This window comes from Vigna angularis, chromosome 7 (genome assembly GCF_016808095.1).
Source record: "Vigna angularis cultivar LongXiaoDou No.4 chromosome 7, ASM1680809v1, whole genome shotgun sequence".
Classification (NCBI taxonomy): Eukaryota; Viridiplantae; Streptophyta; class Magnoliopsida; order Fabales; family Fabaceae; genus Vigna; species Vigna angularis.
The window spans coordinates 28,196,067-28,206,758 of NC_068976.1; the positions used below are offsets into that span (position 1 = coordinate 28,196,067).

At 43.0% G+C, this 10,692-nt stretch overlaps 1 protein-coding gene across 1 annotated transcript; it reads right to left on the minus strand.

Moving 5' to 3' along the window:
* Positions 1 to 6,090: 6,090 nt before the first annotated feature.
* On the minus strand, positions 6,091 to 10,221 carry LOC128197875 (uncharacterized). The gene is made up of 3 exons (XM_052880717.1): positions 8,168 to 10,221; positions 7,764 to 7,978; positions 6,091 to 7,670 (listed from the first exon to the last, which is right to left on the minus strand). The coding sequence occupies exons 1-3, from the start codon at positions 10,219 to 10,221 to the stop codon at positions 6,091 to 6,093; spliced, it is 3,849 nt and encodes a 1,282-aa protein (XP_052736677.1).
* Between the last annotated feature and the right edge of the window lie 471 nt (positions 10,222 to 10,692).

Here is a 10,692-nt window from a genome sequence, read left to right on the forward strand (position 1 = left end):
AATGACGAGCGCTCGTTGGAGAGAGGGTAACCAAACGGTCCGTCCAAGAGGTGGATGAACGGATGTTAGGAAAGAAGGCTGAATGACGAGCGCTCGTTGGGGAGATGATGAACGGACGTTGGGAAAGGAGGCTGAATAACGAGCGTTCATTGGGGATATGGTCACCAAACGGTCCGTCCCAGAAGTGGCCGAACGGACGTTGGGAAAGGAGGCTGAATGACGAGCGCTTGTTGGAGAGATGGTAGCCAAACGGTTCGTCCAAGAGGTGGATGAACGGACGTTGGGAAAGGAGGCTGAATGACGAGCGCTTGTTGGAGAGATGACGAACGGACGTTGGGAAAGGAGGCTGAATAACGAGCGTTCGAAAAAGGCTTAAGGTTCTCGGTCGCGCGTTTATTTCTGGGCTTGGCCCATCCGGGTGGTTTCTAACCTAGAATCCCCTAGGGGTTCAGCATCTTCCCTCATTCCTCACCCTACTCTGATCAAGCACTCGCCAGAGACCCGAGGTTCCCCGCTTCTCCCGCGAGCCCGCCGTCCATCTCGGCCAGAGCAGCCACCACGCCTCACCTCCAGCAAAAAACCGGCCACCGTGAGTAGCGGCCCAAGGCGTCGCAAGCGCCTCTGCTCACCGCCGAGACCCTCGCCGGCCGCCGAGAGCCTCGCCGGCCGCCGAGAGCCTTGCCGGCCGCCGCTCCAACTCTTCCTCTCTCGTTTTCAGTCGTTGTTTCTTTAATTTGTATAACGGGCTATGTGCGTGTGTGCTGTTTGGTGAGGAAGAAGATGAAGGCGTGGAGATGGTGAGGAGAAAACGGTTAAAGGCTCGACTTTATGCGGGTGTTTGGAGATGAAGATGAGTTACCAGTGAAGACAACCCTGGAAGCTTACCGAGACCATGCTTGGGGGGGGGTTAGAGATTTTAATCTGATATTGTAATGTGTTTATGCTTTTGGTTGTGGTCTGGTTAAAATGCTCGAGAGGATATGAAAGGGGATGACAATGCAAAGGTTCAGTGGTGGATTGGGGATGGTGTTGAAATCACTAGGGAAGGGCGAGGGGTTTGGCTGGATATTGATTTGGTCCCTTTTGTTTGCTTATTTTTTTTTAATACAAGGAGGATCAGGAACAAGGTGGTTAGGAGGATGAAATTGATGATATTAGTGGCAAAATCGTACATGGGAAGTCACATGGTGAATATGGGAGGGTGATTGTACGTGGAAGGATGACGACGAACGAGAATATTCATACATCCAAACACACTTAAACAGAGCAACATCACAGTATAACGCAGTATGACTACGCAAGTGAACGAGGGAATAAGGCGTGCTTACCTCTTGGAGCTTCACTGGCCGCTGTTAGCTATGTGAATCCGGTGACTCGTCCTCTTCTTCCAAGCTGGCTTCCGCGTCTCTTTGCAGGTGCCAAAAATGGTGAATGCCCTCTAGAAGCCCCCACTAATGATCGAAGATGATGGATCCAAACCAAACAACCCCCCGCTGTGTGTATATTTGCTCTCTCCTTTTTTGTGTTGATGCCCTGACCAAATCTCTAAATCCTTACCTAAAATCTCCAAATCCTTACCTGCAGAAACCGTTTTCTGCCCCCTCCCCCTCCAACACACGCGTTGTCCTTCCCTCGACAAAACATTTTTTACTACAGACAAAATAGAATGTTCCAAACCTTTTTTCCTTTTTTTTTATGTTAATTACATTTAACCACATTAATTATATTAGAACAAAACTAAAAATAAAAATAAAAAGTAAAAACAAAGTTTAAAAATGGAAATTACGAAAGGAAAAGTAAAATAAAAATAGAATACTAAAAGAAAATGAGAATAAAATGAAAATAACACTGTAAATGAAAATGGGTAAAAAATAAAACATAAGACAATAGAATACGATAAAGCCAGAAATCGATCCGGACGAAATTTGGTATTGACAGCTGCCCCTCTTTACTTAGATTTTACTAGATAATATGACAAAGTGATGTTTTCATATTATATAGTAAAAGATAGGTAAAGATAGAAATACTAATTTCGTCTGGATCTTCTAAGAAAACGAAATGAAGGAGGATGAATATAAGACATAAGATTAGCCGAATCCATAAAAAAAGGTTGCAATAAAAGAAGACGACCACTGCCGAGCAGAGTGTCGGTAGCACAAAAATGAAAATCTAGACTCGACCATTGCTTAGCAGAGGGCCGGTAGCACGACAACGAAAACTGGATTCGACCATTGCGTAGCAGAGGGCCGGTAGCACAGAACAACAAGTTGGATTTGACCATTGCCGAGCAGAGGGTCAACAATGAAAATTTGGATTTGACCATGGCCTAGCAGAGGGTCAACATATAGAATAACAAGCTGAATTTGACCATTGCCGAGCAGAGGGTCAACAACGAAATGGGATTAGACCATTGCTTAGCAGAGGGCCAACAACGAAAAACGTAAACTGGGTTCGACCATTGCCTAGTAGAGGGTGAACATTATAAAACGAAAATTTGGATTTGACCATGGCCTAGCAGAAGGTCAACACATAGAATAACAAGCTGAATTCGACCATTGCCGAGCAGAGGGTCAACAACATAGAAGAAAACTCGGATTTGAAACTTTCTGAAACGTTGGTAAACGCTGAGCAAAACATTGAATAGACTTGAAAGAAAATGTTGTAATATCCTTTTCACAACTTCTCTTGTGCCTTAAGGATCTTTCAAACAAAATACCTTGCTTATTATGAAATGTATGATGTAATGTCATGAGGATGCATGCATACATAAACACGTGAAACCTTTGCTCTCCTCTTTTCCCTTTTTTTTTTATTTTATTTTATTTTTTTTTTAAAAAAATTGTGCCTCTCTCTCTTAATTAGACTGCCCATGTTTGAAACTCATTGTCAACATCGTCATCAAAGTTGATGTACATTCAAAACGTAATCATAAAAATGTCAGGAGACAATGAGCCCTCTAATGAGAAAGAGAGGGGTGTAACCACGAGTCCAAGTTCTCTTTATCGCTTCCTGCAATCCAATTTGGCTTGAACCCGAGAAGGTAAGGGAAAAATAGGGACGAGAAGTAGATAACTGAATGATTGTATGTGGAGCTAACATTTGTGTTCTCCTCATCTGGGGATGTATGGTTAACATAGAAACATGTAGGGCCCAAGAGACTTCCCCAATTTTGCTGTGCATAGTAAGTACGATTTGGGGAGGTGAAAAGGTTTGGGTAGGAAGGATTGCCCCGGTTGGTTTGATTTTCTTTTGCATGTTGTTGGCTGGTTGACAAAGAGATCCCTTCTTCCTAAGACATTACTTTTTTCTTTTTTTTTCATTTTTTTTTGGACATATTGCAAGTCATCTCGTCTTATCGCAAAATTAAACTTTATGAAAATTTGAGCAAACATTATTCAATCTGTGAGGACTTTATTAAGCTTGTAATGTGGCTAAGGCTAGAAGGTATTTAAAGGAAAGGGTATAAAGGCCCAAATGAATGTTTGTTGGATACATTTTTTGAAACAAGGGTTGTCATCTAGCATTGTGTCAACTATTTGACCTTTTGAGCACTTTGTTTTTTTTTTGTTTTTTTTTTATTATTATTATTTTTGTTTTTGTTTACTATTTTGAAGGATTCTCCTCGTTTGATCACTGAGTGCTCTTCATCTGCTTCCTGAGTTGACTCATACTGATGATAACCCTTGTTTGGGAATAATTTTGAAAAAGGATTTATTTTTGGCTCAAAACAGGGTGACAATGGATATATTTTTGTTTTTTTTTTTGGATAAAGAAAGGAGGCCACACATCATTTCGAACTCTGATTGCTTTATTTTCAAAAGATTAACTCTACGATTAGATGACCTCAACATGAGTTGTTTTTTTTTTTTTTTTTTTTTTTTTAGATTGCCCTTTCGGGTTTTCAATCTAGTGGACTTATTCTCTTTTTAAAAGTTCCCTTGTTTGTCTCAATGGAATCAGGGATCACCCTACTAGCGCAAGCGAGGAAAATTTTGGCCAGGCCAACCTGCCCTAGTGTTATATCCACGACAATCCTTTGTTTTGAAGGGAAATGAAAAGGTTAGGGGTTCACGCGATATGAAAGCAGATGCTTTAACGAGAAATGAACACAAGTTACCCCCGAAACCCTGAATCCGGAGAAGACTCCACATCTTTGCCATTTCAAGTTATTGTTTTTTCAAAACCTTAATTATTTGCTTGTTTTTTTTTTTTTTTTTAACGTACTATGCCTTAGACAACTTAATTGACAATGAATTCAACATGTGCATTTTTATTCTCTCCTTTTTAGTCTTTCACGACATCCCTCAGGAACGAGCTTGTGCCAACCGAATATACCCGCGATGCTTTTACTCATGTGTGCTTAATTATCATTGCCTTTATTTTCCCTTATTTACCTAAAAGCTCAGCGCGACATGCAATATTTCAAGAAGGGTGCGAACAAAAATTATGAATGAAAACATGTAGTATTTATTGAATGAAATAACACAGAGTACAACAAACTGTAAAGATCATGTCAATATCCCTTAACAGCATTCCCCCATCACGGAATCATCATGCGTAAAACTTTTTGACCGCATCCGAATTAACCGGTAATGGTAACTCCTCTCCATCCATCCTTGTGAGAATTAGTGCCCCACCAGAGAATGCTTTCTTCACTACGAATGGCCCTTCGTAATTCGGGGTCCACTTGCCTCTATGATCTTTTTGTACAGGCAAGATCTTCTTCAACACCAACTCACCTTCGTGGAACTCTCTTGGATGCACCCTTTTGTCAAATGCATTTTTCATTCTTCTTTGGTACAATTGCCCATGACACACTGTTGTTAGCCTTTTTTCTTCAATGAGATTGAGCTGATCAAATCGAGCTTGAACCCACTCAGCTTCCTCTAGTTGGGTTTCCATTAACACTCGTAAGGACGGAATTTCCACCTCAAATGGAAGTACTGCTTCCATCCCATACACAAGCGAGAAAGGTGTTGCCCCGGTTGATGTTCGTACCGATGTGCGATATCCATGTAGAGCAAAAGGAAGCATTTCGTGCCAATCTTTATAGGTGACCACCATCTTTTGCACAATTTTCTTGATATTCTTATTGGCAGCCTCTACCGCCTCATTCATCTTTGGACGGTAAGGAGAAGAATTATGATGATGAATCTTGAATTCCTCACATAACTCCACCATCATCTGGTTGTTCAGGTTAGTGGGATTATCAGTGATGATTCTGTTAGGGAGCCCGTATCTACAAATCAATTCCCTTTTTATGAATCTAGTCACCACCTTTCTAGTCACGTTGGCGTAAGAAGCAGCCTCCACCCATTTGGTGAAGTAATCGATTGCGACTAGTATGAAACGATGTCCATTTGATGCCTTCGGCTCTATAGCTCCAATGACATCTATCCCCCACATCGAAAATGGCCACGGTGCAGACAACACGCTTAGAGTCGTAGGTGACACATTGATATTATCTGCATACTTCTGACATTTCTCACACTTTCTCACATGCGTGCAACAATCACTTTCCATGGTCAGCCAAAAATAACCAGCTCTCAATATCTTCCTGGCCATCGAGTGCCCATTCATGTGCGTGCCAAAGGTACCCTCGTGCACTTCTTTCAATATCAGCTCGGCCTCCTTTGCATCCACGCATCTGAGGAGGACCATGTCGTGATTTCTCTTGTATAAAATATCCCCACTCAAGATAAAATTGCCAGCCAATCTCCTGAGCGACCTTTTATCGTTTTCAGATGCTTTCTCAGGGTATTCTCGGGTCCTAAGATAATGCTTGATATCAAAATACCAAGGTTTACCGTCTAATTCCTCCTCGATGAAATGGCAATATGCTGGCTCTGCATGACTCTTCATTTTAATCATTGGTAATTTTGCGTCTTGGTCAACTTCAAACATTGATGACAAGGTAGCCAACGCGTCTGCCAATTGATTTTCTTCTCGCGGTAATGTGGTTAAATGTGATGGAATCGAAATACTCCATTAATCCCCTGATGTAAGCCTGGTAGGGAATTAATTTTGTATCCCTAGTCTCCCATTCTCCCTTCAACTGGTGGATGACCAAAGCTGAATCTCCGTATACATCTAGATCGCCGCTCGAATACCCATAGCACAAGCCTCATATTCTGTGATGTTATTCGTACAATTAAAACACAACCTTGCTGTCATTGGTATGTACTGCTTCCCTGGAGAAACAAGCACTGCCCCTATTCCATGTCCCATCACATTCGAGGCTCCGTCGAATAATACCGTCCATGCTTTTTCGTCTCGGTTTTCTCCGTTCTCTTCGAGTAGAGCCATGATGTCTTCATCGGGAAATTCAGGTTGCATTGGTTGATAATCGCTAATGGGTTGATGAGCCAGGTATTCCGCTAGAGCACTACCCTTGACGAATTTCTGAGTAACATATACGATGTCATATTCTGACAATAGCATCTGCCACCGAGCTATCCTTCCAGTGAGAGCAGGCTTTTCAAAAATAAACTTGATAGGATCCATCTTGGATATCAACCAGGTAGAGTGACTCAACATGTATTGCCTTAAGCGATGGGCAGCCCATGCCAATGCACAACAAGTTCGCTCTAGCGATGAATATCGTTGTTCGCAGTCTGTGAATTTCTTACTCAAGTAATATATTGCATGCTCTGTTTTTCCAGCTTCATCATGTTGACCCAATACACAGCCCATTGACTTTTCCAATACAGTTAAATACAAAATGAGTGGTCTTCCTGGCTCGGGTGGACGCAACACAGGTGGGTCTTGCAAGTATTGTTTGATCTTTTCAAAAGCGGCCTGACAATCCTCGTTCCAAACCACAGCCTGATTCTTTCGTAGCAACTTGAACATTGGTTCACAGGTAGCGGTTAATTGGGAGATGAATCTAGCAATGTAGTTCAATCTACCCAGAAAACCGCGAACCTCCTTCTCCGTTCTAGGCATAGGCATTTCAGATATCGCTCGCACTTTGTCAGGATCCACTTCTATCCCCTTTTGGCTAACCACAAAACCCAACAACTTCCCGGATTTCACTCCAAATGTGCATTTGGCGGGGTTTAACCTGAGTTCATACTTTCTCAACCTCTCAAATAATTTCTTCAAGTTGAGGATGTGTTCTTCTTCCGATTCAGACTTTGCAATCATGTCATCCACATAAACTTCGATCTCCTTGTGCATCATATCATGAAAAATTGTCACCATCGCCCTTTGATATGTTGCCCCGGCATTCTTGAGTCCAAAAGACATCACCTTATAACAAAAAGTCCCCCACAACGTGATGAAGGTCGTCTTTTCCATGTCCTCAGGCACCATCTTAATCTGATTATACCCCGAGAAACCATCCATGAATGAAAATAACGAGTACTTGGCCGTATTATCAACCAAAGTGTCGATGTGTGGTAACGGGAAGTTATCCTTCGAACTTGCACGATTCAAATCACGATAGTCAACGCACATTCGAACTTTACCATCTTTCTTAGGCACTGGTACAATATTTGCTACCCATTGTGGGTATCTCGCCACAGCCAGAAATCCTGCGTTGAATTGTTTCTGTACCTCTTCCTTGATTTTCAATGACATTTCTGGTTTCATTCTTCTTAGTTTTTGCTTGACTGGAAGGTATTCCGGTTTAAGTGGGAGCTTGTGTTGCACAATATCGGTATCCAAACCTGGCATGTCATTGTAAGACCAAGCGAACACATCCTTAAACTCCTTCAATAGGGCTCACAACCCTTCCCTCACTTCCTTTTTCATGCTAGTACCGATTTTTACTTCCTTTATCTCTTCTTCCTCTCCCAAGTTGAGTACTTCAACATCTTCCTGATGGGGTTTTATCTCTTTAGACTCCTGTTCCGCTAATCTCAAGAGCTCTGGAGAGGGTTCCGGATCATCTTCATAATCATCTTCCGTATTATCGACAGGGTGCTCAAAATTAGGAATATTGACATTGTTATTTTCAAAACTTTCATTGTCATATCTGGATTATTTAAATTTATGGAAAAAAGAATAAATAAAAAGGAAAAGAAAGATGACGAATGTGAAATGATGATAAAACACAAACAAACACGATTCGACTATCACGCTGAGCACAAAAACTAAACGTCAACCTGTAAGTCAAGAATCCTAAAGCCCCGGGTGAAGCTATAGGATTAATTAAAACTATTACATTTTATTCAAATTAAGCATCACGGGTAAACTCAGAGTTTCCCAATTGTTGAGTGGTGCGCCTAGGGAGCAAGCCCGCACGAAACTTGAGCATTCAAAGCTATCTTCATCCTCCACGGCTGCTATATGGCCCGCGTTGATCCATCCAGCACTACGAAAGCTCTCCTTGATGTCACGAATACGAATCCTTTCCAACCTGGGTTCTCGCCTTTCTACACGAGCCAGACCGCGCTCTCTCCTTTCTTCCATCAGCCTTCTCTTGTCCTCTTTGGTGGGCTTGTACCCTAGGCCATATCTGTTTCTATTCTCAACGACCTTTAGGGGGAAAGTTCGCCCCTGCCCATGCTTGCCTAAACCTCTACCAGGCATATACCCCTCTTTCAGCAAGACCTTGGCCATCATGATAGAAGCACGTGACAAATGCGAGTTTACTGGGAATGGCTCCACATAGGCATTTCCCACAATCTCCAATGACTGGAAAGCCGTTTCAAGAGCTTCCTCAGCCACCTCAATATATCGCGTGGACGATGGTCCGCTCACAAGGAGGTCCTCCTCTCCTGATACTATCACCAACTTATCTCCCATGACATATTTCAGCTTTTGGTGTAGTGTGGAAGGCACAACTCCTGCATAATGGATCCATGGGCGACCCAACAAATAGCTATACGCCGGGAGGATATCCATAACTTGGAATGTCACTTGAAAGACACAAGGACCGACTTGGACTGGCAATTCAACTTCTCCCATCACTACCCTCTTATTGCCATCAAACGCTCTCACAATCATGGAGCTTGGCTTCATATGCATTCCATCACAGGGTAGCTTCTCCAATGTCGATTTTGGCATGACGTTCAGAGAGGAGCCATTGTCCACCAAGACACGTGCTATAACGTGATCCAAACATTTCACAGAGACATGAAGAGCCTTGTTATGCCCTCTCCCCTCAGCGGGTATCTCCTCATCAGTAAAGGTGAGGTAGTTATTAGCGATAATGTTGCCAACAATGCCCTCAAACTTGTTCAACGAAATACCTTGCTCAACATGAGCCTCACTAAGTACCTTCATCAACAACTTTCTGTGAAAGGTAGAATGCATAAGCAATTCTAACAAGGAAATCCTAGCAGGCATGCGGTTCAGCTGTTCCACCACCTTATACTCACTCTGTTGAATGAATTTTAAAAATTCGCAGGCCTCTTCTTCGAATATTTCTTTCTTTTCCTCCTCGTCAGGGGTCTCCTCTACCTGCGCGCACTTTCCTTTTAAGACCTCCTTGGCTTTTGCGGTCATTGTTGTTTCATTATCATTGGTTCCCTCTCTTGTCACCATTGGTGACGCGAAGATTCGACCACTTCTCGTCATCCCACCTATGCCTGTTATGTTTTCAATGGCCGAATGTGCGCCTTTTACCTCATCTAACACATGTGCTCCATACATCCAAGGGACAGCCTTCTCGTTTTTGTAAGGAAAAGGAGATGGCGCCCGAATGACGACATACGACTTTTCTTCAGCCACTGGCGCATGGGTGGTTCTAGTGAAATGGATCACCAACGGCTCAGGCAGAGTTACGTCGGATTCCCCGCCAATTTGTGTGAACACTTCCCCCTCCTTATCCTTGTAGCATACTTGCATCAAACTTCTATCCAGCAAGTCTTGCAGAAAATCTTCAAATTCAACACATTCCTCAATAGAGTGCCCATCATCCGGATGAAGCGCACACGTTACATCCTCGTCATAATCATCTTTTAAAAGGCCCACTTTTATCAGCGCCTTAAAGATAAACTTTCTGGAACTTCGGATTTCACTCGCGTCTCTTATCAACTCATGTTTTTCATCCTCGATGGCATTCGTCGAGGCACTCCCATGCCCAGAAAGCGGGTTAGTCTCGATGCTAGGTTTATCTTCTTGAAACTTTAACCACCCAGAGTCGATTAGAGCCTGTACTTTGTGTTTAAAAGCCAGACACCTCTCAGTCGAGTGACCAACGCCTCCCCCATGATAACTACATTTGGCCTCTGCATCATATCCCCTAGGGTACGGAGGTTGCATAGGCTTCATCGGACAAATAGCAACCAAACCCCTTTTGACGAGATGGGGTAACAATTCTGTGTAAGTTGTAGGGATAGGGGTGAAATTAACAAACTGGTTCCTTCTTGGGTAAGTGTTTTGGCCCGCATTCTGATTTGGACCCGCAATTGCCCCAGCCCTCCAAGTATCAGCTGAGGGCAACGACGGTTGATAATACCCTTGTTGTTGTTGAGGCCTGGCTTGATGAGCAAACGCCGCGTTAGCTGCATAAGGGGGTTCTCCCAAGTATGGTCGGAAACTATGAGTGGGAGCTTGACCTCTCCACACAAGCATTGCCGATGCCGCATGCACATCCCCTTCCTTCTTCTTTCCCGCATTGAAATTGGGTTTTTTGTATTTTGCAGTTGCGGGCGGACCGTATGCAATTTTCCCATTTTTAACCCCAATTTCTATCCTTTCGCCTATTATAATGATATCGGCGAAATTGGCAGACACATTCCC

What these genes read in the sequence shown, in the direction of transcription:
- LOC128197875 (XM_052880717.1), bottom strand. Translation starts at nt 10,221, where the DNA reads ATGAAGCCTATGCAACCTCCGTACCCTAGGGGATATGATGCAGAGGCC. An exon ending in ATGCTTAATTTGAATAAAAT is followed by an intron (nt 7,979 to 8,167) that starts GTAATAGTTTTA and finishes TAAATAATCCAG; the next exon opens with ATATGACAATGAAAGTTTTG. An exon ending in GATAAAGGAAGTAAAAATCG is followed by an intron (nt 7,671 to 7,763) that starts GTACTAGCATGA and finishes ATGACATGCCAG; the next exon opens with GTTTGGATACCGATATTGTG.